Source organism: Phocoena phocoena, chromosome 2 (assembly GCF_963924675.1).
Source record: "Phocoena phocoena chromosome 2, mPhoPho1.1, whole genome shotgun sequence".
In the NCBI taxonomy this organism is placed as follows: domain Eukaryota; kingdom Metazoa; phylum Chordata; class Mammalia; order Artiodactyla; family Phocoenidae; genus Phocoena; species Phocoena phocoena.
In genome coordinates, this window is record NC_089220.1 from 97,993,857 (window position 1) to 98,021,294 (window position 27,438).

A 27,438-nucleotide genomic window follows, 5' to 3' on the forward strand; every position below is an offset into this window, starting at 1 on the left:
TACAGCTGTACAAGCCTACCTCAAGAAACAAGAAAAATCTCAAGAATCTAAACTTACACCTAAAGGAACTAGAGAAAGAACACACAAAACCCAAAGGTAGCAGAAGGAAAGATATCATAAGGATCAGAGCAGAAATAAATGAAATAGAAACAAAGAAAACAATAGCAAAGATCAGTAAAACCAAAAGCCTGTTCTTTGAGAAGATAAACAAAATTGATAAACCTTTAGCCAGACTCATCAAGAAAAAGAGGGAGAGGACTCAAATCAATAAAATTAGAAATGAAAAAGGAGAAGTTAAAACTGACACCGCAGAAATACAAAGGATCATAAGAGACTACTGTAAGCAGCTATATGCCAATAAAATAGTCAACCTAGAAGTAATGGACAAATTCTTAGAAAGATACTACCTTCTAAGACTGAACCAGGAAGAATTAGAAAATATGAACAAACCAATCACAAGTACTGAAATTGAAGCAGTGATTAAGAAACACAGAAAAGGGTACCCTCCTACACTGTTTGTGGGAATGTAAATTGATGCAGCCACTATGGAGAACAGTATGGAGGTTCCTTAAAAAACTAAAAGTAGAACCACCATATCATCCAGCAATCCCACTCCTGGGCATATATCCAAAGGAAACCATAATTCGAAAAGAGACATGTACCCCAGTGTTCATTGCAGCTCTATTTACGATAGCCAGGACATGGGAACAACCTAAACGTCCACTGACAGATGAATGGATAAAGAAGATGTGGCACGTATATACAATGGAATATTACTCAGCCATAAAAAGAATGAAATAGTGCCATTTGCAGCAACATGGATGGACTTAGAGATTGTCATACTGAGTGAAGTAAGACAGATAAAGACAAATATCATATGATATTGCTTGTATGTGAAATCTTTTTTAAAAATGGTACAAATGAACCTATTTACAAAACAAATAGAGTCGCAGATGTAGAAAACAAACTTACTACCAAGGGGGAAGGGGGGAGGGGTAAATTGGGAGTTCGGGATTGACATATACACACTGCTATATATAAAATAGTTAACTAATAAGAAACTACTGTATAGCACAGGGAACTCTGCTCAGTACTCTGTAATGACCTATATTGGAATAGAATATTAAAAAGAGTAGGTATATGTATAACTGATTCACTTTTTTGTACAGCAGAAACAACATTGTAAATAAACTATACTCCAATAAAAATTAATTTAAAAAATTAGAGTATAACTGTGACATTCATGCAGTTATAAAACTTGTCCAGAATATTATTTAACTCATCAATTAATGAGGGAACCAGTAAGATCTTATATCTGGCTCAAAGAAGATTTCCAAGAACCACACATAAAGATAGGCAATGAGGAAAGCTGAAATAAATTTACAAAGAGAGGCAAAACAGATCTAGCCACAAAACAGTCATCAGTTGCATCCCACCAGAAATAATTAATTTGCATTTCTAACAACTTTCAGTTGCCAAGATATCGTGAAACATCATTGTAGCTGCTGCTCGTTATTCTTCCTGTACTTTACTAATTTAATTCTCCACCCCACCACTCCTCCAGGAAAGACAATCAAGTCCAAGTGAAACCTTCCCCTTTCAATACACTCATTTAATATTTTTCCACTTTAAGTATCATATCACCTTTCCTAAAGAAAGGGACTCTGATATTTTTTTCATCCACCAAAGCACCTGAACAATTCCAGACTCTCAGTCTTTGATAAATACTTTCTACATGTGAAAATATTTTAACATTTATATAAGAAGATCAAGGTATAGAACAAGTTTAAATATTACATCTTTGTTGACTCTTCAAAAACAAGAAAAGGCTCTTCCCATTTTGCTGTGCCTCCTCTTCATAACCATAGGTAGCTTTAGGCGCAGCTTGTGTTGTCACAGTGCGCCCAGCTGGAGTGGAAAAGAACTGTAAGTGGCCGTGGGTTTTTCTTTGGGAGGAGGGTGTCTGCAGTTGTAACAAACTTTCTTCAGATCATATCACCATTGCCTACTTCCTCAGGCCTGTGCCTTTAGTCTTCTCTACATTTCGGTCTCTGAAATTACACTCAGATGCCTACAAATGCTCAGAATGTGTTTCTACTTAGGGAAGAAAACTAAGACAATTATGAATTTTCAGTTCACTGACATGTTTCACCTCAGAAATTTTTAAGAAGTGGGATAGAGGGATAACATATATCCATTTAGGAGAGTGTATCAGAATCATTTGTTGAGCTTTTCCAAAACATGCCATTCTGTGAGAATCCTAGATTGTACGAGGCAGGTTGCAATGAGGGTGTACTTTAGCTTTGTTGGTACAGGGAGAGAGAGAGAACCATTTATCGAACATTAATAGAATACTATAAACCCATTATCATCTCTAAATGGTTGGGAAATAACATCCTTAGTCCCATCACGTATCTCTAGTGAGTCCTCCAAAGTGATGTCTGTGCTTAATACCTGCAGCATTAGAAATGCTCATATCCCTCAATCACCTCATTTATGGTCAAATATATATGTTCTCTATTACCTTTCCTATAAATATTGCAATGCTTTGAGTTTGCTGGACGACAAGAGCAAAAAAAGAAGAAGAAAGAAACTCTGTTTCATTGCATTTCTCAGACACAAGGTTCAGGAGATGTTGGATTTCCAAGGACCACTGTGCATCCTCAGGTTGGCCTATGTGTGCACCACTGTGTGATTAGATCATGGGGAAGATGGGAGCAGTGGGCACCTGTCCTAGAATTGCAAACTAGTATCTAGAAAATACATGACCGGGAGATACCTTCTTTATGAAAGTTGACAACCCTGGACATTTTTCTCATGTTCTGGAAACGGAAGTCAACAACCAAGTTGACACAGTATCTACACCTGCCGTTCAGTAAGCATGCTGGCCACTGCATCTTCATGATCCCATTTCTTTAACTTAAGTGTTGAATGAGAGGAAGAGTCTTAAGCTGTGAGGATCTGATGTCTGTGATGCAGAGCAACACTTCAGAGATACTGAGGGAACCTGAACTACATGGTGATGACTTGGCAGTGGCCAGCTGGTGCTATTTCTTTGTATCTACCTCATGTTGATCATACTGTATTATCCCATTTGAGCCTCACGATTATGGCAATAAAATCCCTCATCTAATACTTCTTTCTAAATGCCTCTGTTGACATTATTTCTTTTTCTTTTTAGCAATACTTTCATGCAGGAGGAAATGGCCTGAAAAAGAATTTCTTGGAGAAAAGCCCAGATCTTCAGTCTCTGAGATACGCTCTCAGTCTTTATACCCAAACAACTGATGCCTTGATAAAGAAATTCATAGACACTCAAACCTCACAGAGTAAGTAACACATTGGATGTGAGAATAAGTAAACTGAACACAAACTAAACTTCAACAGAGAAATCATTATAAATAATATCTCTAATTTGACTATAATAACTTAAAGCAGCAATAAGAATGGGTAATTATTATTCATAGAAAATTGCCCAACGTTTAGCAAATTATTTTATAATTTCAGTAACACTGGGATATGCTCAATACTAAAACTATATAGAGTGGTTGACCTTTGCTCTTGATTCTAATTTCATAAAATTTAGTAAACCCTAGTTTTGAATATCCGTAACTGTGACAGTCTCAATTTAGAACAAAAGAGTTAGTGTTTGTTGGTCTTTGTAACTTCCAAAGTAAGAGCATAATTCCCCAAATCCTGACTTCAAATGCAAAAATCTCCCGCTGTCGGGTTTTCAGGAGGGCAAACTCATTTAATCCTAACTTTATATGAGAAAAATTTTAACTTTTACTTTGAAATGAGCCAAGAGCCAAGTATTTCATTGGAAACTCAGATCCGTTTCATGTGGCAAAGTTCCCACCTCATAAGCTTCTAGGATATTACTGTTAAACAACCTTTCTTTCAAGTTGCTTTGTGATTTATTATATTTTGGTAATTCCATGTATTTAAGATCTAGCATTTCTGAGAGATTATTGAAAACGTCCCTCTGAGTCAAAAAAAAAAAAAAAAGCCATATGCAGGCTCAAACTCTAGAACATAATAAATTGCCTCCCAGATATAATAAAAAGAAATAAGAGGACACTGTCTTCATTCATGAGAGCTCCTTCAAAGGAAGCATACGGATCTTTCTCCTCAGATGAGAATGCTCCAGACTTGTCTATGTTTCGTCATGGATATTTTCATTTTTCTAATTACATGGAAGATAATGCCAAGGTAGGTAGGTGCTAGGTAGGTGCTTGACCTGTCTTTAATATTACACTCTGGGCTTTCTGATAGTATCCGACTAAATGCTATAAATACTCCTTTTAATGTGATCTTCAAACCCAGCTTACATTTTTAGGATGGTTCCAGAAAGGAGAAAAGAGTTGAGTCATAAAGCCTTGTCAAGATATACATTACTCCTTGAACCCATGATCCCTCAAGGTTTTCTAAACTGTAAATATGAATGCAATTCTAACACATCTTATCAGAATAGTGTCGTTGCTTTATTCCTAAAGAATGTGAGCGTATAAAAACTTAGCTCTGCTTTTACAGGTATACATTATGTGTATATACACACACCCCATGTTTCAACATAGATGTTACACCAAAAAAACTACATATGTGTATCAATTTTGGTGTATGGAATTTGGCACACGTGTTGATTTTCTTTTGTATGAATTGTTTGGCAACATCAAAAATAAATAGCGGGGGGGAAAAAGAGGATTCATAATCCTAATAATCCCTGACAACATAATTTATTTTCGTCTTGGTCTTTCTTTTTCTTTTTTTACTTCCCTTTTCTGACTTTTTCTAAGTACACAATTTTTTTTTTTGGCATAATTGAAATTGGTAGGCTATGGATATGAAATGGGTTGCCTTTTCTCTGATAGTTACCTTCAGCCATGCTGGGTGGAAACTATTTCCATCTCCTCCCTCCCTCCCTTGTCATCCCTCCAACTGCCCCCCCAGCCCAGCATGATCAGTCCCAAAGGACCTGAGGTGTGAAGGGGACTTGAAGGTGCACTTTGCTCCCCCATCCCCATCATCTTCTAGACCCCTCTCTGCTTCAGGGTTTTGGGGGCAGACACTGAAGGGGAGGAGGGCGACGTCTTTCATGCCCCCTGTACAGCTGCGTCCAGTACCTGCTTCCTGAGGGCCCCGTGCTAGGGATCCTCCTATCTGCTCAGCTCCCTTCAGGGAGCCCTCAGTTCTTGCCTCCTGCAGCACCTACTGTGGCTTCCTGCTCCTAGTGTCCAGCCCTCTGCAATGGGGTCCCAGCCAGAAGGCTGCAGCCCAGCTTCCTCCAGTGGGACCCACCGCAGCTCATATACGCTTTCCACGTCTGTGGTGATAATGGGGACTTCTCCCCTGTCACCTGCCCTCTCTCTACAATTCTCCTTTCTACCTGCTCAGATACTTGCTTATACTTTCAAACTTGGGGGAGGGGAAGAGGAAGAAACACTGCTGCCTAACAGAACATAACCATTGTTCAATCAAAAACAGAGGCGAGCCAAGTCTCGTCAATTAATGGATGCAGTGTTTCTGAGTTTTTATCCCTTTCTTCCAATTCTATCACAATCCTATCGCAATACTCATTACCATAGACTGAATAATAAAGTTAGCAACAGGACCATATCCCTTATAAAATAGGGAAAGGAGAGATAGAGGAAAATTCACTGAATGTTAGAATTCTGTATGACATACCCCAAAATAGAACATATTAAAGGATGCAATCCCCATTTCTATAACAGTCCCTAAAGTCGTGGGCTGTGTGTATGACTTCCAAATGCCCGGGGCCAGCCCATATTTCCTTTGGCTTCTAAAGAACCTCAGCTTCCAGGGTTCTTTAACTGACAGAGAAACATAGAAAAGTTGAATTCTCGAGGGTCTTATTTACATGGGCTGCTCTACTCTTCTATGAACATTTGACATGGGGTGTGTTGAAAGAGAGGAACTTGGGTGCCACCCCTGGGATTCCTTTGGGATCCTCCCTGCAGATGCACATTTACAATTAATAGTAGGATCAACTCCCCCTTTTTTGTACCTGCGATCCTAGTATCGGGCAGAGTCCAAAATGACCAAATGAAGTCTCAGTTTCCAGTGTAAATATTGTTGCAATTATTCAAGTAATTTTCTAGAACTTGGCTCAGTACCAAATACCCGTGAATATTTATTGTTCAATTTTTGTTCATCTAATTTATATTTTATTAATATAATTAAGAAAGACCATACTCGTGTTACGGTATCTTTCAAATACAAAATTTGAAATGGGAGCTAGTGCTACACACTGCAAACCCCTGCTACCCTCTGCCTGAGGAGCCCCATTCAGGGTAAGCTGGGCTGTCAGACAGTTAACCCCCAGGAAGCAGCCCTCAACCAGTGAAAGATAGGAAGCTGGCAGATTAAAAAACAGACAAAACGTCAGCTTCCTCAGTTGGGACAACTCTAAAATGAATTCTACGCAAACTCCAGAGTTCCCCTGTGAGATGAAGCTTCATCCCTTCAGGGAGGATGCCTTCCCAGATGGACCATTTACCGTGGAATGCTTGTCTCAACTTTCTGCTCCCGGGGCAACCCAAATCCAGGGTCACACTGCTGGAAAGTGAGGATGCAGATTCCAGGTCAGCTCCTCTAGATCTAAATCCTGTGCACTTAACCATGATGCCTGCATCTTCTTGATGCTAATTAAATTATAAAGGCCAAATACCCTGAATGAATGTTTCCCCATTACTTGAGCTTTTTCTCTCACGATTTCTTAAGTTAGGAATACAGAACCAATTAGAGAAACTCAGCTTATAAAGTAGTGAACATTATTTGGAAACAAATTTTACATATTTCATTTACTTTATGACTGACAAAACAAACTGATTTTTTGTCTCCATTTCTAACTCACATTCTACAAGTATTAATGAATCATCATTCAAGTGTTACTTAATCAACATGAAGAACTTGGAATCCTTTAGAAATTTTACTGTGCTTTTTAAAGCATCCATATTTTGTTCTCATATTCTCATAAAATCTTCCCTTACTCCATTTTCTTCTTTCCCTCTCTCTTGTTAAAATGTTCTTTCACATCTCTTTCTCCTTTCTGTTTTTTCCTGATCTGTGTTAGCAAATTAATTGTAACATTAAATATACGGGAAAGAAACAATGAATAATTAATGAATTATTTTTTCACTGTCTTCAAATTGGAAGACATACTTTCTTTAAAAATATTTTTAATTCAGTTTTTACATAAATGGGCTTGCGAGTATAGAAAAACCTGTTGTATGTTGCTCACTTACGCTTTATTTTATTCCTTTTATTCCCTTGCTCCATTCTCTCCATTTTCACCTTCCTTTCCTCTTTCTTTGATCTCTTTTTAGAATAGATTTAGATGTCCTCTTTCTCCAGTAATAAAAAAAAAAAAAAAGGAATAGAGTTTCATTAGAAATTTATGAGCACAGAGTTCAAGTGAAATCCATCAGTTTGGAAAAACACTGTCTTCTCTCCTCTTTCTATTCCAAATATTGGAAAATAAACAAATGCCAAATGCATAAAGAAGTATTCTTAAGTCCTCAAGTGAAACTGAGAGTTCGATTTTAAAGAGTATCATGTTTGTTAGTCTAGCAAGGTACTGCAGTAAGAAAACACCATATTATGCCGCATTCACTTAACAGATATTTACTGAGCATCACCTCTGAATAAAGTCCCATACCATGGGGCATATATTCAAAGCTGAACATAGTGTTATGTACCACACCAGGTGCTCTAATATGGTGGTTCTCAAGCAGAGGTGAATTTGTCCCCCCAGGGCAATTAACTACAAATATCTGAAGAGCTTTGGTTGTCTCATCTGGGAGTGGTGGTCATGTTACTGGTGTCTAGTGGGTGGAGAACAGGGAGGCTGCTAAACGTCTTACAGTGCCCAGGACAGTCCACAACAAGAAGTTATCTAAAGTCTCCAGGTGGCAATAGTGCTGAGGTTGGGACACCCTGCTCTAATACTAGACTGAAACAACATGAGAAGTGATGTAACATGTCATGTTAGAAGAGGGAAACATTTGCCTTGGGAAGACCGGAAAGGCAGAACAGTCAGTGGGAAAACTGAGTCATGAGGAGGTAGAAAGAGGAAGGCATTCTGGATTCAGAAACTGTCCAGGAAAGAATATACTTGCATTCTTAATTTTAAAATCCCAACATGTCAAGCACATCCACAGTATATTTTTATGAGGAAAAAATGTTTATTTTGCTTTTAAAGCAAAATTCACCATATCACCACTAATAGGGTTTAAAAGTACCTTAGAGTTCCTTGCACTGTTAACTATTTTGTGTAATGTTAGTAGAAATTATTTTAATATTTAAAGTAATTACCATGTTCTTCTCTTGGAGTTGGCCCTATGGCCTAAATTGGGTAGTTAGCTTGAAAATTTATACTTTTTTATTGTGGTTTCTCAAAAATGTGTTACTTACAGTTTTAGAAGCTGGTACAAAATTCATTTCTTGAATCTTAATTACAATATTCATCCTCATTTTTAAAAAAGCTTCTCTAACAGCTATTTCATTATACCAAGGGCTCTTTGAATATTTCATGCAGTAGCAGACAGTGAAAAATGTATAAAACTTTAACATATTAAGTAGAATTCTTTTCAATGGATAACACAATTTGGAATGAGACACAGAATGATTCATTGCTGACCTATCCTGTGTCATATTGTTTCCTTACCTGAGCATTTATTACAGCTTGAGGAACCTAAATCTAAAAAGCTTTAAAGACAAAGGGGATTTTTTATGTCTAAGTTACAGATGGCTCATAAAGCAAAAAAAAAAAAAAGACTATATATTAAAATATATGAAGTGAAATGTCTTTATTCTATAATCTGTCCTCTTTTTAACTTTTTATGAGCAATATCTTTGAGTCCTTGCTTATTTGAAATTTCTTAAAATTTAAATCAGATCATTTTGGTCATTATAATAACTTGTTTCCTGCTAAAGTAGAGTATAATATATTTTAATCTGAAATGTAAATCAGATAGCTACTGACTCACATTTTGAATCTACGAATATGCTTCAATACAGTCATTATGTATAAAGCATTATCTCTAATTATGTTCTTGAAATTACAAAAGATATGTCCATAAGAAGAAAAGAAACCCTTTGTGAAGTGGTTCACTGTAGAAAAGGTCTCTTCTTATCAGAAATGTAGAACTTAACATTAATAATATTTAGTTGGCAGAAGAACTGGCATCAAAATAAAGAGATTAGCCTTTAGGCCAAGGGCCACAGCTGAAACTTCACCTCGATGCCACCTATGGGAGAAAATGCTGAGGAATGTCTTCAGGCTAAATAAAGTTCATTTAGCCATCTTCAATTTAATACTGATTTGAAAGCACAGTCAGAAGTGGTCTCTCATTTTAGCTAATAAGCCTTTCAGAGATCACCAGAATCCCCTCCAACACGTCTATGCCCCTGTCTTATCCCTGGGACGGTGGGATTCCACTAGCTAGCACCGCCTTCTAAGACAAGAGTTTAGATTTCTTATGCGGTGGAAAAATTGAGAATTTATGCGATTTGGCTCTTCAAATATTGCAGTTGGTCTGATGACATTCAACGCTGGGTGAGGCTCTTCAGTGCAGTCAAAAAGCTGTACACAAATAACTTTAGTAGGAGTGGTGATGTGATAGGGTCTGAGCACACTGAATCCTTCCCCAAGGTAGAAATGTGTTAGATAAGGGTTACAGTCATGCTGAGCAGTACTGGGCACTGAAAGCAAGCTGTCCACCACTGTGCCAGTCTTCCCAACCAGTCCTGCGAGGTGAGTAACTTCATCCATGCTTGTCAGGTTAAGAAATGCACAAATAGATTAAGAAACTTGCTAAAGTCATATAGATAAGTGGCAGAGACAACGCCCTTCCCACTTTTTCACACTTATTTTAATCAGCGAAGAAAGCAGAATGTATTATTACTTCCTACACCCACCCCGCGCTTTCTTCTCCATAGTTTTGAATAATTGGGGTTACACTCCATACTTCTTACTTCTCATTTTGGTAAGACTAAAGCTCCCTTCTGTTCCGGAGATAATCTTTCAGTTGGTATCTTTTTCACATCAGCGACAAACTCTATCCCCGAACGTCTTCCTTGCTTCCCAGTTTCTTCTCATTCTGGCCCCAGTTACTGGGCAGGCTTAGTGGCCAGGGCATCTTTTGAATGTTACTTGGAAGTAATTGTACTGTAGTAATCTAAGTTGAAAATAAGAAAATGCATCCTGCTTTCCGAAAACCTTTTCTAACATAGGCTGATTTCACTCCTCTGGAGTGTGTGTGTGTGTGTGTGTGTGTGTGTGTGTGTGTGTGTGTGTATGTGTGTGTGTGTTTAGGCTGTTGCTCTGGTCTTTCTTCTCTTTTCTACTCTTCTCACCCTTGTCCCCCACCAGCAGAAAGATCATTTTGTAACACTCCCCTTGCACATAAAGTCATGTTATGAGTGCTAATCTACATTTCTCTCTTCTCCCCATGTAAATCCTAGAAGACAGGGCCTTGCTTACTCATCCCTCAAATCTAAGTGCTCAGTATAGTGCCGGATACAAAGTCGGCACGTTAGTGAATTTTAGAAAAAATAAATGCTGGGAAATTAAATGCAGAAAAGTTTTAATTGTGTGATATGACACAGTCCTCATATTTGAATTGATGCCATTACAAATCTTTATTGAAAGCAAGTATATTTACAGCCCAAAAGAGAGGAAGAGGGAGAGATAAGAGGGAGGAAAGAGAGAGAGAGAGAGAAGTTTACAGTTTGATGGCTGATAGTGTTGAGTAGTTTCTTTACAAGGTAGAAGATAGTAAGTGCCACTGGAGAAATACAAAGGGCTGTATAAAGTTAGATGGAGAGAATAAGATCTCGCATTTGTATTAAACTCTTGAAATCACCATGTGTTATTCAATCTGTTACATGAACTTAAACATAACCAGTAAAAAATGAAATACCCTACTGTGTTGAGTCCAGGTCACAGATTCATTTGTATACGCTTGCATTTGACGCATTTTTAGTAGCATTCTCCATGTGCCAGCCTTTGTGTTAGATGCTAGTTAAAACTACAGTGAAAGGCTGTGCTGAATATCTTCCATTTGCCCTTTCTAATCCACCCTGCTTTCTCCCTGGGGCTGGGGCGTATTGATTGCAACAATAGACTCTCTTACTCCTTGTTTCCCTGGGGCTGGGGCGTATTGATTGCAACAATAGACTCTCTTACTCCTTGTTTCCCATTGGGTTCAGCCAGTAGGGAGCCCCTACAAATCTCTGGGGGAGGAAAGAGTGAGGTGAGGTATTCATTCTGTCCGCTCCCTCTGGGCATGATCCATTCATTCAAGCTGACTTTGTCCTTTGACTCTAAGCCTCTCAAAGTTGCCTTCCCTAGAAGACTCTCCTTGTGGACCACGGTAGTGACTTCCGCCCCTCAGGCTTTAGGGATTATGGATGTTAACAGCCCCACTATCCCTCAACCCGCCACCTAAACCTTCACAAACAGTCTCTCTCTTAAAGCAACCAAAATTACCCTAATTTGAGTTTCCATCTGTTTGCTAATGATACCCCGACGCATACAAAGGCAGATCTTCGTGGCTTTGCTAGGTTTTTCTTCCATGCCAACTCTGGGTCATCAAAGATTAACATTTTAAAATAAACAAATCAAGCATCAGAATAATTATCTTTGGAATGAGAAACAGAAAACATTGCATTTTGATGACTGAGCTACCCAGAATGAACAGAAGAGTGTATTAGCTTTTCACTCACAAGAATATTTCCGTTATACTCTGGCCAAGTCAACAAAATCCCAGCTCCCACTTTCTCATAATGCAGTTTATCTTGCTCAGTTTCATGTCTGAAAACTGGAAATCAGATGGAGACAACTGGGAGCCACTGGTGAAATTTGCAAAGTTTAAGAGCCCTCATAGCACAACTAAGCAGATGTTTGTTGTATGTCATGTAATGGGGAAATGATCATTCTTTTTGCGCTTATCTAAGTATGCATATTTCTAGGTCAGAAAAAGGGTACTTTCATTATTGCTTCATTTTTTAGTATAACTAGTTGAAAGATTAATTTTTCCATAACACTACCCATACAACTGTCTGTAATGGAAAGGTATTTCTTCATTTCTCAATTGGGTGAGAACCAGATCTCATTCCAAGACTATGCAGAATATCAGTGGTATTAGAACACTGCTTTCTCACTTAAGTACTCTCTGTTAGTTGCATCTTAAAGGCTAAGTTGGATTTAAACAATTCTGATAATGAGTAATGTGCATATTTTTCTAAAATTAAATGAAATAAAAGTTATTTTGTTTCTAAAAACAAACAACAACAAAAAGCACTTGACATTGGCATTACATTCAAAGATCTAATGCATAACCATTCACCCTTGGAGTTTACTATAGTTTATAGGCATCTTCAAATACCTTTTTCTCTCCTGAGTCTGAGAACAGCCCTGCAAAGTCAGACAGAGGTCTTTGGATTATTGGTCTGATATTCCACACTGCCTCTGGGTGCTCTTTTGAGATGGGCATTTCACCCAAGAGCAGTAGATGCCATTGAAGTGATTTGAGCAAGGGTACAGTGTGCAGAAAAAGACGGAAGGGAGACAAGACAAAAGAAGGCAGCCAGGTTGGAGGCTAGGCTGTGCGAATAACTATGGAGACATGCAAGCAGGTTCAAGATGTAGTTCAGCACTCTAATAGGCATGAGCTGGTGAAATAAATCTTGTCAAATGAATAGAAATTTAGGATAAAAAATTTCTTCTATAGAGTATTAAAATAAAGCAACATTTACTTCTGTGTGGTGAAATTATGTTTTTTTCCTGCCTGCTTATAATTTTCTGCACTTTCAGATTATCAAAAAATGTCCAGGAATTTCTGTTGAATCATAATTTTAAAAGAAATATGTGGAGAACACACTTTGATCTGCAAAGTAAATTAGTTTCATTGAATACCAAGGTATAATCAGTTCAAGGTGGTAGGTTTTAATGTCTTTCAGGGCCTTGGATTTAAATCTGTGGGATGAAATAAACAGCCCAATTAAACCTTCTCCTTACGAGGATCTCAGAATTGCTCTGTTGGTAGGAGAATTTTACAGAGTATGAACTACACATACGTGTTATATTTACAAACATATATATGCTATATGGGTATATGTAATTTAATTATTTATAAATCTTATTTTATGAAGAAAATGACCAGAGTAATTCTGTTATGCATTGATTAAAATTAAGCAAATGCTAAATCAGTGATAAAACAGGTATTCTTAAAATTATCTAACACTTTCTTATTATGGGTAATTATGATATTCCTCAATGTTTTTGTTATTGTTATTTTTGTTTTAGGACTGATTAGAAAGTGAAACAGAGGTTAGAATGAGTTGTGGGGAATTTTGTGGAAATGCTGACAAACTGAGATGTCAGAAAAACATTCTTCAAATCACTGAGTCAAGAAAGCAAAACACAAGACAATTTCTCTGGATCCTCTGAGCCATAACGTCTGTTTTTATTCACTGAGAACAGATTGCTGTGACCAGTGGGTTCAGTAGCATTAATTGAAAATTGCAGACTGTTACTTTACAACCTTTATGTGCCCTTTATAACTAACTTCCAAGAAAAGATACGGGATATTTTCTCCCTCGGTTATCCCGTGGCACTAGAAGATAAGCCTTGCTATTCAGTGTTTGATTTATCTTAGAAAAAGAACTATGTTAAGTAAAATGGAAATAGTAAATCTCAATCTTTAAAGGTTGAAAGTCAAGCTTGTATAAACCTCTGGCATAAAGGTCTCTATTTATGGAGAAGAAGGGGCAAGAAATTGGTATGTTGGTTAAAACAGGGAAATGGGGAACCATGCAGTCATGGCCCAAGCATCTGCTCTACCTCTGCTTGGCTATATGACCTTGAGACAAGTCACTTAACTTCTCTAAGCCTCAATTTTCCCATCTGTAAAATGGATAACATAGCAATTCCAAAGTCCACTGGGTCCTGGGAGGATCACAGTGGTATACACGTGAAGTGCTTAGTGCACAGCAATCTCTCAATGTTAATTTTTAGTGCATCACTGACATTGGACACACTGTCTAAAAAGTACCTCTTTCTTTTACAAACATGAACAGAGAGGAACTGTCTTAGGATGCAGCTCTCTGAGCAAGGAAGCCAATAGTCAATCACATGCTCCTCTGTGAGCTGTACCTCATTACCAAGGGGCTCTCAGAGTGACTGAGAAACCTACCACACTGAGACGTCAAGGATTCACACCTGCAGTTTCTATGAACTTCTTCTCCATACGCGCCATGGTTGTCAAATAATTGTGTATTTTTTGAACACTTGGTATATGCACAAAGCGCTATGCTGGTAGGAGACACAGGGGGAAAACTCTCTGCTCCAAGGAGCTTACAATGAAGCTAACAACAGCTACATGAGAGGGAAAAAGCATCACACAAGGTAGCTTACGCTAAATACCAGGTGAATCTAAAGACCAAGTACTAAGGGCTTTCAAGGAGGGAGAAATGACTGTGGGCAGGAGAGTTGGGAGGATTCAGAGAAGCGTGGCCCAAGGTGGGCTTTGACAAATGTCTGAGGTTCAGGTAAGAGGAGAAGAGGAGGGCATGTCTGCAAGGCACAGAGTCCACATCTACAAGAAGAAGTACTTCTCAATGTGGAGTCCCAGGAGTAGCAGTGTCAGGGCCTCCCGGTGTGTCAGTCAGCTTAGACCACAGTAACAGAATGCCACAGACTGGGTGGCTTAAACCAAAGAATCGTATTTTCTTATAGTCCTGGAGGCTGAAGGTACCAACAGATTCAGTTTCTGGTGAGAGCCCTCTTCTTGGCTTGGAGGTAGCTGTCATCTCTTGGTGTCCTCACATGGTAGAGAGAGCACACTCTCTTGGTGTCTCTTCATATAGAGACCCTAATCCTGTTGGGTCAGGGCCCGCCCCCACTCTTATGACCTCATTTAACCTTAATTACTTTCTTAGAGGCCTCGTCTTCAAATACAGTCACATTAGAAGTTAGAGCTTCAATACATGGATTTTGAAAGGACACAAGCATTTGGTCCTGAGAACTTGTTAGGATTGCAAAATCTTAAGCCTCACCCTCAGTGCTCAGTTAGAGACTCCAGGTTTAAGACCCAAAAGTCTGTGTTTTAACCAGCCCTCCAGGTAACTGAGTTTGAGAACCACCGGAGTAAAGGGTCTGTAGGGAGGAGTGAATAGAGGGGAGATGGAAGAAATAGGTTATGATCAGAACTTGGAGAGCTTTGAATGTCAGGCCCAGGAGTGTAGAGATTGACCTGCAGTCAGTGTGAGGCCCAGAAGAAAGGAGAGTCAACAGATTAACCTAAAGGACTCATGCTATGCCATCTACTTTCGCATAGGAGGGAAGGAAGAAAGGAAGAAAAGAATGCAGGAAAGAAGGGAGGGATGGAGAGAGGAAGGGAAGGAGGGAGAAAGGGAGAGGAAGAGGGAAGGGAAGGGAACCTCTTGGTAAATCGTTTTGCAGTTTAAATATTTACAGTCTAAACGTAGTAATAGCAGGAACAGACAAGAAGGGATGAATATGAGAAACATCATGAAGGAAGAAACTACAGGTCATTACAAAATAAAGCAAGCAAAGGAGAAAGAGTGGTAAACTTTGGTAACTTGTAGATCAGTGAAACCTACCGCTAAGCAGATGTAGAAGTGTTGATGGGGAGCTGTTTTGATGCAAGTGTTCAATTCCATTTTATTTATGTCAGTGTTAATAGCAGGACATACAAGGGACTGTGTCCACTGGGCAGATGGGAAAGGTAGTGGAGAGAGTGGTTGGTACTTCAGCTACATTCAGGAAGTGATTCCTGAATCCTGGGGAGAGGGTGCAAGCTCTGAGGAAGGCCACAGAGCAAGGGAGGATAAGCGAAATCACAGAGCAAGCCACCATTCAGAGGAAAAGCCGTGGCCGGGAAACAGAAGGTGATCAGGGCAGGGTAAATATCAGTGCCATTTAAGCACTTTTGCTATTAGCACCTTAAAAGGTCTCTGAGTCTGAGCACTTCAGAAGGGACAAGTATATAGCTCCTTGTGAGTCCTGTGGGTAAGTCATCATGCTCGTGACAAGGGCCAGCTAGGAAAAATAGGAATTATGAGCATCGCTGCTGTTAGCCTACTGTTAAACTGGGTAACGGCCTTCAGTACCATCAGAAAGACCTAAGGGTGTTGACCATTTATATGTACTTAAGAAATGCGTTAATTACTTCATTGGGGGTTTCCGTAACAATGAATGTGTGGTTCTCAAACTTCAGTGCAGGTGAGAATCACCTGCAGGGCTCGTTAAAACACAGACTGCTGGGCCTCACTCTTACAATTTCTGACTCATTAGCTCTGGAGTTGGGTCCGGGAACTTGGATTTGTAACAGGTTCCCAGGAGCTGCTGATGCCTCCTGGTCCAGGGACCACACTTTGAGAACTGTTGCTAAGCCCTACATAGAGGCACGCCCTATAATGACACCACCTGTAGCTCATTCAAGGCATTGGCTGCAAACAATAATTTCAGGCTATTCTTTTAGTGTGTCCAGGCTGAAACCTCTAGATAAGAGCACTGGAGAAGCATGAGAAGAAAGTATGGACACACACACACACACACACACACACACACACACACACCCTACAAGGTAAAATACAGAAAAGTCTTTCAAACACTTTCTTCTGGGCCAAAGTTGACATTCAGGCCTGCATATTTTCCTCACATTCTTCTCATATTTGAGCTTTCACATCAAATGACATTGCCTTTTTAGTATACTGGAAGAACCTAGAAACGACTCCTGCCTGTGGTTCCATACAAAAGGGGTTATTTTCAATTACTTTCAGTTCAGTTTTTGTTCATGAACAATATGATGTGATTGGAAAGCCAATTTCTCTGGGAAAACTTGGCCGTTTACATATGTGTTTATAATGTAAAATTTTGTGATCAGCTTAGAATACATTAGATCCTCTAGCTCTAAATTGCATGGCTGTCTTAATGTGCGGTTATGCCTCATTTCATTTTCCACTGGAAGTCATTTCATTCCCTCGGTTTATAAACACCTTGAATTCTCTTTAACTGAAAAGACAAGGTAACTTGATAGAGCATCCCCCTTAGCACTAATAACCCCCAAGGTAGAAGCAAACTAAGCAGAGCAAAACTATAGGCATCATGTCCTACATCATTCAAGAAAGGAAAGAGAATGGTGCTGAAAGGCAGGAAAGGCTCTATGAAGAAATTCAAAAGAATAGACGGATGTACTGGAAATGCAAATGAAGAATGTCAGTTTTTCCTTTCCTTTGGAGTAGGCCAGTTTGGAAATTAGCAGGTAAAAAGTTGCAGTTATTTAGATGGCAAGGCTAGTGAATCCTGGACAAACAGGGTCCCAATGTCCATTATACAAAGCATACCTGTGTATCCTACTTGATCCTCTCAGTGATCCTATAAAGAACAGGGGACTATACGCATTCTCTGATGAGAAGACAGGTCTTCAGGGTGAGATTGGGTGACTTGTAAGAGTCACATCAGTATTAATTAGTAGAACCGGGGCTCAACGCCAAATTTTTCAAACCGTAAACACAGGACATTTTTCACTAACCAGCCCACTAACCAAAGCTTTTATCAGAAAGCTGAATTTTCTAACATTTAGAGTAATGCTCTGGACATACGAGTAAAACCAATTTTGGCCCATAGTCGTTACGCCTTGTCATTAGCCTACCATTACTAATCTATATGAGCAGCAGAATTAAGATGTAATAAAGTCTAATAGAACCTCTTATTATTTGTGTGGATACAACAGTAACCGAGATGGGTAACTATACACATTAATTCAACAGATGTTTATATATTGCCTGAATCTTCTCCCTTGCACTGTGGAGTGTTCGGGAGGTATAGACAAAAAATAGTTTTTCCTCCCAATCTTGGGGAAGACAGGAACTAGAAAGGTGAATGTACAGAAGAATCACCTACTGAGGGATATAACTAGGTTGGACAGACTGTTAAAGCCATCAGTCAACATTAATTTACCAGCAGCAAGCCACTTTTCATCAGTTCCCTTATTCATTCACTCTACATTTAATCATTCATAGATTCATTTTATACACCATATGGCTAGACGCTACCCAGATAGTTTGTTTCCTTCCAGCAGTCATTTACTACCATTGTAAATTGTGTAAGTCTGTTGATTGGGATTCAAACTTAGATTTCAACTTCCGACTTTTGTGTCATGGTGATTTGATACGATAGCTATGAAGTGACATGACAGAATATCAGATGGCAGAATCTCCTCCTACCAGTGCCATTCAGAAAACCCATGAAATATTTATACGGCCTGAAGTCTCCTATGTGCCCAGAGTCTACTGTGGGAAACAGAGTTTTCTACACTCCTTCCCAGTTCTTAAAAACAACCAGCAAGCAATTAATACAACTTACTCAAAATGGCTGGTGTAAAAGGCAATTTGGACACAGTATGGATTTGCAATGTTTTAAAAGATTATGTAGTTTTATAACTTCCGTGTTTAAGGCCTCTGTACCCTCCCCCTACTTCTCAATTTACAGACATTTCTGTTAGGATGGGGTTCAGCCCAGGAGGCATATGTCACCCTGCCCCCTTCCCCAGACAACCAAATTCCTAAGGAGGGTATCTGTTACACCAAGTTTCAAAAGATAATAAAATTGGTCCTGGGCACTGACCATAGGTGAAACACTGTAGTCTCAGGAAGATGGATTTTGTCTAATTCCTGGATCAGGCAGAATCAAAGTTGTAGAGATTTGACATCCCTAGATAAGATGGTTCAGCAATTAGCCCTAGAACCCAAAGCATTATCTGCTCAAATACAAAGGAAATGCTAATATATTTTAAACTTATTTTCTCAAGTAAATTGAAATCTCCTCTGTGCATATGGTCATATTATCTATTTCTTCAAAACTTGGCTCTGCCGTTTATTAACTATGTAACATTGGGTAAGTTATTCATTTCTCTTTGCCTCAATTCCCTTATCTGTAAAATGAGGATAAGAATAGTACCCCCAGTGTGGTTGGTGAGAAGATTAAATGAATTAATATATATAAAGCTCTTAAAACAATGCCTAATACTTAATAAGTACTTTATAAAACTGGATTCTCAATTATAGAACTAGTGATATTTTACTGTTTTTGTTTAAATTAAGGCAGTCGTGTTTTCATCTCTTATTTTGCCAAGAAAACTCTATGGAAATCTATCTCCTAGCCCTTACGATGCTAAGAGTGGCTTTAGTGATGCAAGTACGTCACAAGTGTGTAACATTTTTCTCCAGAAATAATTTAAAGTTCTTGGACAGCTTCTTTTTGTCTCATTCTTTGGCTCATTTGAACAGACTCAATTTTTGAATGATTTGTACTTGATATTGTATAGAAATGTAGCCAAATAATTGAAAGATAATCTTCTATTCCTTTTATTATTCATTTCATCTCTTGAAAAATGATGAGGTGGCTAACATTTTCTCACAGCATAACAAATATTAAATATAAAAATGGCTTTAAGAACTTCCAATACAAAAAGCATCTTCAGTAGCAATTATAGTTGTCTACTGAGTGTTTGGTTTTAGTGTTTTGACTGAACTAACCGGCAGTTCAGGTCAAACATCCAATATGACTGAGTCTCGCTGAATTGGACTGGGGTGGAGCTACTTAGTGTGAAAGTTCAAACCAGAAATACGTGTAAGTTCCATTTTAGAGATTATATTTACCAAAATGTTGCCTTTTCGTGGCATATAAATATGCTTAATACAACTGTGGGCATTCTTTCTCCCAGGAATGTTACATTAAAGAGAATATTTCCTGTAACACATGCCAAACATGCCTCCCTGTGAATTTTAGATAATTTGTCCCCATAGAAAGCTGACCACAGAGGCCAGCCAATTATAGTGTTTTTAGTTTTGTGGATTTTTTTTCATCTATGAATGGGAATTTAAATAAAAATATGTCAACTGACTTTAGGTCCAGACTTACTCTGAAGAGCTACCCTCTGCTCACACACGTGTGCAGACACAAGCACAACAACTCAAGAGGCCAAACAAGAAAGGTCTCTAGGGACAAGTAGTGTGATCATGTGTGAGACATTACACAGAACTAGGTGCCCAGAGAAAGGCAAGAGCCAGAGGAATCCTACCAGGTTCACTAGGAGACAACGGCTGGAGGACAAACCGTTTAAGACCCAGCATCCTTTGGTAGAAAGGCATCCACAGCACCTCCAGACCAGAGTTTCTGTTGCCTCAGGCCCTCCACACACAAGGGGTTCATCTTAGCCCAGGGTTTGGGGCCCTCTATTTATGAACCCCACAGATATGTCTGGGGGAAGATGTATGGAAGGAGAGGGAGAATTGCTAGGCATGGAGAATCGTCACATCCTGAAGCATTGCAGAAGGGGGCAAGAGTGCCCAAGCTGTGTGAAAGGTAATAATTTTAAAAAGAAGAATTGGATTTTGATCTTCTCGTGAACTGGCAATCTACTGCCTAACCCATAAAAAGAACTCCAAATGTTATTTGCGTAAATTACAGAATGATGTGTTAATACATGACATCAGAAATATCACAGGAAACTGCTTACATTAATGATGATTCTAAACGTTAGAAAAGCAGATACATTATATCAAATTCTGATTCTGACTGTATAAAAATACTATTATGTCTAGCCAATAATATAAGCCATTTTTCAATTATATCTAATTTTCATGGAGCAAAATACTGATTTTTTAAAATTGAGGTATTAGATGTATTCCTGCAAGGCAGAGTTTGGCTTAATATTAGGAAAAACGTACTAACCATTGGAGCTATCCAGTAAAGGAATGGGATGCCTTCTTATGTAGTAATGTCTGCATGATAGAAAATAGCCAAGCTAAGACTGGTCGGGACTTTCCAGGCATATTGTAGAAAGGACTGCTGCAATGAATGGAAGATTTTAACCTCTAAGGTCCTTTTTAATTCTAAGGTTCTATAAGATTGCTTGAGGATTTTAGAAATTCAGAATAAAAAGCTATCTGGATACAGTCCTACAGTTTTATATTCTCCAGGGACATTTCCGTGCATTCTATGTATGGTTTGGGTGGATTGAAGTTCTGTGGAATCACGCTAAAGGAAGCAGCACTAGCAAGAGTTTATTAAAGTTTTCCTAAAAGAATTTAGGAAATGTATCCTGATTTAGCTCAAGTATCGTAAAATTCAATTTGGTGTTATAATTTCTACTAAATTTCCTAAATTTTTCCTTCTATCTTTAGAAAGATTTGGCTGCTTGCATATGTCATTCATGAAATTTATTACCGAGCAGACACACAGTAGATGTTTGCGGCGTTGCAGTGAGGCTAGCCTTTGAGAGGATGCAGGGGTTGTTGGGTTGTTAGGCTTAAAAAAAAAAAATGGTCACTTGAGTTATTCTATTTAAAAGCTACCAGATAAAGGATACTTTAGTGTTTTCTAATTGTTCTTAGGATGACGATAGAAGATATGAGGGAAAAAAATCCAGAAACAAGAAAAAATAAGTTACGCGGTCAAATTAGTGTTGTGACCTCTGTCTTAAAAGTTAAGCCGTTTTCCCTGATTTTGAACTTGCTAATATGCATTGAGAAGAGGACCTAGTGTGCAGTATTTCCACATATATTTGTTCATAGAAATCTCTTATATTTACAAAGCCCATTTGGTATGGATGACTCACAACGCCATGTATAAATATTGGTTAAACTAAAACACACGCGTACACACATACTCATGAATTTGTAGAGTTTGTTTTCTTTCAGAAATGACGGCAGCAGTATTTGTTCTGTTCCTTGTTGTACCCCTGGTGCCTGGTGCTCAATATTTATTGAATGAAAAAACAGCAGTCATGCTAGTGCGAAAAAAAACAAAACAGTCCATTCTGTTATTCTTCTCACCAAATCCTTTCTTCCCGCTTAACCCCTCTCAGAATAATCAGACCTTAGAGTAATAGCAGATTTTAGAGTTTATTCAATATATCCGTGTTCACGATCTTACTTGATCCTCACAAAGACATAGGTAGAGAAATACTGTCATTCCTATCTTATCAATGAAAAAATTGAGGTTCTGAGAGGCGAAAAGACTCAAGCAAAGTCCCATCACTAATGATTAAGACACAAATCCCTGCTTCAAGTTTCCACATCCAGTACATTCTTTACTACCCATGAGCATTTATGCCAGCCTCAGACGTTCAGATCAGGAAGGGAAAAGCTACGCAATTTCTTCTGCCTTGGACTCCTCCTGCTTTCGCTTCGACATTGTATCTCTTATAAACCACCAATGTAAGTTCTGTTTCTTCAGTCTCTCCTTGCAATCATTGTTACTGTTTTTATCTACAACAGTATAACAGGTAAGAACTTTTTCTCTAACTCTGGTAAAACTGTCCAAGTTTTGAAAAATAAGGTTCTCCAATAATATTAGACCATTATGGATCCAGGGCCCTGGGAGAATCTCAAGAGAGCAATTGTTCCTACAGTAATCAAATGCTTAAACCACCGAAACACTGTTGGTCTACACTGTTTATGAGAATCTCCTTTAGGTGGCCCAATTAGTTTTCAATCCCTCGTACAGTGAAAAATTCTTCCTCGCATCTGGACACATTTTCTCTGGGTATGTGTTAAACTTATTTTATCTATGTTTCTGTCCTGAATAGAAATGAAGGATACCTGTTCCTTCTCTTCCTGAGATTACTTATACCCTAAAGAAAAAATGGACCTCTCATTCTTCCTCTCTTGTCTCTCCCCAACCACTGCAAGTAAACTTGAAGAGCACATTAACTATCTATCCTATTGAAGTTAGAGACCTTGAAACGATTAATTTCCTCTCTTGCTTTTAAAGTGGTTGAGTGTTTTGATGATTTCTGTTTGTTTTTAGGAAGAGGTTTCATAGGTGTAACATAGCAGACATATAATCATTTATTAACCTCTTATTCTATTAAATGCTTTGAGCCATGGAGAATAATGGACACCATTCCTACCAGAGTAAGTCTTGGTCTAATTTACCAGAGCTAACAGGTAAGCATGGGACCGTTAGAGGGTCATTTCAAAGCAGCACTTATTAGCGTGGACTGCTCCTTCATCTCATTAGAGCGAGGCTCTATAAATCCCAGAAGGATAGAGTTGTTATCCAAGGAGCACTGTGTGAAAGAGAGAAGTCTAGAGATGGATCTCGATAGAGGCATATGCTTTAGAGAAGCAAGGACTTTCTGTGAACACAATATCATATCACCAAAGGCAAAGAGTTAGGCTGGGTTCAGGATATGGGGGGAGCAGGCCAGAAGGTCAGAAACAGAAGGTCTAGTTTGAGAACAGGATGAGCTCAGGTAGATTAAATTAGATTATAAAGTGCCTCTTAGATTTCTTTGTCCATATAGAACTTTCATATTTCTGAATACATGATAACTGTAACACCTGAATACTGACTACAATTCACTCTTTGGTACCTTATTTTTTTACGTGTTTTGTTGATAAACAATATTTCTGAACTTGGAACATCCTTCTCACCTAATCAGTTTTTTTTTTCTTATACAAGTTTTTTTTTTTTTTCTCTCTCTCTTTGGGGGAAAAAAACTCACCTCTTTTATACTTTAAGAGAACTCCATAGATTGATCATTTATTCATTCACGGGACTAACGTTAGCTAAGTGTTTATCATGGACCGTGCACTATTCTAGATGTTAGCGACACAACACCGAATACTTCAGCCTCTACTCTCAGGTCATCTACAGTCTAATGGATTAGGTTAGATTAGAGTGAACTACTGCGTTCTTCCTAGCAATTAATTCTTTAGTTCCAAGGAATGGTTGGCATGTCATGCAATGGATATCAGTAAAATAAATCAAATAAACAACAAACATATTTTGATAATCTATATGCCAGGAACTCTGCTACATGCTACAGGGAATCCATAGGACAATGTAATATGGTTTCTAATATCAAGGAGAAGAAAACCTCCTGGGGGAATAGGCCACAAAGAAAATTACTTAATAATCCAGGGCAAGCTTATCAGAGCATTACAGGGCAGTGCTGTGGGTTTAGAGAAGGGAGAGAGCATTTGATGGTAGGAATGGGCTAAGGAGACACGGGAGAAACAAAGACCTAGCTTGACATTGAAGGATGAGTAGGATTTGTATAGTCATCAACAAGCAGAGAATAAAAGAAAGACATAAACATTGGGCAGGGTGGTGTAGCACTAGGCTTATTTGTATCACTGTCTTCTATAGGCAGCTAAAAAAAATTAACTTTGGCTTTTACCAACTCTGTCAGCAGGAAAAAAAAATAGTAAAGTTTTGGTAATCACAGAGTACCAGACTTCCCTGATCATTACCACTATGCTCTTTCATTTTGAGGGTATGGTAGAATGGTCCGGACATCTGCCTTCCACCCTAGCCCCACCTTAAAAGAGTTCTGTCAGGGCTGTTCAATTAATTTAACAGCAGGCAGAAGGAAATACCGGATTGGCCAAAAAGTTTGTTCGGCTAATGAATACGTTGTTCAATAAAGTTCTTGGTGAAAATGGAATTTTTTTTTTTTTTACTTTAAACCGAACAAACTTTTTGGCCAACAATAAAATCAGGTGTCATTCTAGGGCTACTGCCAACCATTTAAGGCCCTGTTCCCCCTCAAAATGGAGACGTGGAAGCAGGAAAAGGTGAGGAAAGAGTGAGGATACAAGTGCCTAGTTTTGCAGTCTATTGCAGTGATTTGCAGTCCTCCCCACGCACTGCCCCGTCAGTGAGAGGCTGACTCACACCCTCGCCCTACTTCTCTTCTGTGATCCCACAGCCAGCTCCCCGGTCTTATTCCTGCCCTCCCCACTAGCCCTCTTCTTGTCTGGTTTAGCCTGGCTTACACTCAAGAGGCAATTCTCTCTCCATCAGTTAACAGCTCTGGAGAACAGACTAGCTCCTTACTGGCCTCTGAGGACCGAGAAAGCATCCAAAGGAAGCAAAGCCATAGGTGGTTTCCATGGAGCTGTGCAGCCTGGAGTTGGAGGGGATAACTTTATTTCTGAAGCACCTTAATTACCATAATAGCTCTTTAACACACTACTCAGAGTAATAAACACAATTGTTTCTAGCTTTCACTGAGAACAATAGATTAGATTCACTGGGCTGAAAGGGAGACAGGGGTAAAGCAAGCTGAGAGTAGGAAGAAAATCCTCCCACCCACAGCCAACCTCGTAGAAATGAGGCACAGGAATATCCTTTAAATGGCCACCACCGTTCCGCCATCAAGTAGAGAGCAGATTTTAATATTTTTACTTTGAGGTTATAGTATCAATAGATTTTATTTTTTAAGGTTTTTTTTTATTGTAAAATAAGTGAAGAGAACCACATAAAACAAATGTAAGAACCACAGAGGTCAACGAAGAGAACTTTGCCAGCCACCGCAGAAGCATCTCCATGTTCCCTGTCCCAATCACACCCTCAGCCTTCCTCCAAAGGTAACCACTGTCTTGACTTCTATAGTAATTCTTAGCATCTCTTCATAGTTTTATACCCAAGAGAGTTTATGTAGACACTAGCGTTTCACCTTGCACACTTTTTTATTGGATACCTGTCAAGTCCCTTTAATTTGTAAGTTCCTCCTCCACCTTTTTTCTTTACAATTTACCTTTTGAAGAACATGGGTTGCTTGATTCAGAGTCTCCCATAGTCTGGATTTTCCTGATAGAAGATTTAGAGTGTGATTCAGCATATCCTTCTATGTTCCTACGAATTAGCTACTGGGTCCGGAGGCTTGACCAGACTCAAGTTCCATCCCTTAGGTAAAGCAATAGGTAGGATTAGTGTAGAGAGTGCATAGAAGCTGGGGTGTTCCTGCCCCTTCAATGTTCATTCTGTTCTCTGTGCCCTCTCCTGTTCGTGGATTGGGCAATTCCCCTCCAACTTCCAGCTGCTATCTCAAATTGGCCCCCAGGGCCATCTGGTGAGTACCTATTGGCTATTTTGGGGCACTCTGGTTCTCAAATCTGTCAGATGTCCCCATGCTTCTCTTCCAAACAACCATCAGTTACACAAAAGCCTAGTGGCTGTTGGTGGTGGCTCCTGCATTCTCACGATTAGGGATTCATGGGCTACCTTGGCACCGGTTACACGGTAAATGTTTCCCTTGGGTTTGTAGTTTCACCAAGTAGTTGCTCTGTGTGTCTTCCTATGGATTTAGGAAGATCCAGAAATTAGGCTGACACTGTTTTGAGCCATCTTCTCAGAATTCTAGTATGATTTTTTATCATATGGAATGTATCTTTGAAGGAATAGATTCTTGTATATTTAATGAGAAAAATACTTGATATTCATAAACTCAGTTGACTGGCAACTTTGGGAAACCTGCTTATTCTGTATATTGAGAGATTCTTATCTGGTTGTTTATCAATCCACAGTTAATTTGCTACCAGAACCCTATTTGTAGCACTGAACTCTTTCTTAGCCATATGCAGAAAATCACTTCTCTTGCTAACATTCCAATTCAGACCTATAACCATTCTCACCCCAAACCCCGTCACACACGAACAGTAAAAACACAAGGACCTTCTCTGTTCAAATAAACTTTGTTGAAACCTCAGTCCTGAGCATGATCTATTTTTTTACCTGACTTCCTAAATACAGTGTTTCCATTGTCTTCATTACCAAATTCCAAGTGTGCGTTCCCACTTATTCATAGATCCTTTGATCTCCTCAGGCCACAGATGCCTGATACCAAGGTTTCCAGACCTTTGATTTGCTTCTGCTGCTTTAACCCTCAGTTTATTGATCTGAGACCCGGACCCCTGCCCATCTCTTCACGGAGCTGGCCTTTTCTTAATCCTACACTGGACTGGCTGGCCCCATTATCATTCATGCCCTGACCTTGTAAACACCACATTGTATAGCATCAGATGGCCTGGTTTTCCCAATATTACATAACACCTTCACGTGTCATTTAAAAATCTTGAAAAGTACGAGTTTTAAAGAATGCATAATTTCCCACCATGGCCTAAACTGTGCTTAACCATGCATCCTAACACTTGTAGGTTATTTTCAATTAAGGAAAACAACTAAGAATTTGAAATTGCAGGTACTCTTATACCAGAAAAAAGTAACAGCTACAACATCTCTGAGTTTACGTGGATATTTGCTGTAAACACTTTGTTCTGACTGGAGTGGTAGAAGTTTTTGGGGATCACTGATGTCTTTATCCTTAAGGGGTTCTCCTCCTTCTGTCTCCCTGATTCCCCCAGAATAAGCTCTAGTTCTAAATTTTTTTTTTTAGTTGAAGTATAGTTGGTTTATAATATTGTGTTAGTTTCAGGAGTCCAACAAAGTGATTCAGTTATGTATATGTATATATATTTTTTCAGATTATTTTCTATTATAGGTTATTACAGGATCCTCCAGAGCCTGTTCCTATGCCCTCTGCTGTGCCCCACTACTGAGGCCATCTTGACTTAGTAGCGCTGGGGTAAGCA

General features: G+C 38.9%; 1 protein-coding gene across 2 annotated transcripts in view; it reads left to right on the top strand.

Annotated features, from left to right (window-relative positions):
- The window catches only part of UNC13C (unc-13 homolog C), a 597,834-nt gene that overhangs the window by 543,795 nt on the left and 26,601 nt on the right, over positions 1–27,438 (top strand). For both annotated transcript variants that reach the window (XM_065872546.1, XM_065872547.1), the window contains one exon: positions 3,182–3,329. In XM_065872546.1, the coding sequence (XP_065728618.1) occupies positions 3,182–3,329 (148 nt within the window). The remainder of the gene's footprint in view (positions 1–3,181; positions 3,330–27,438) is intronic.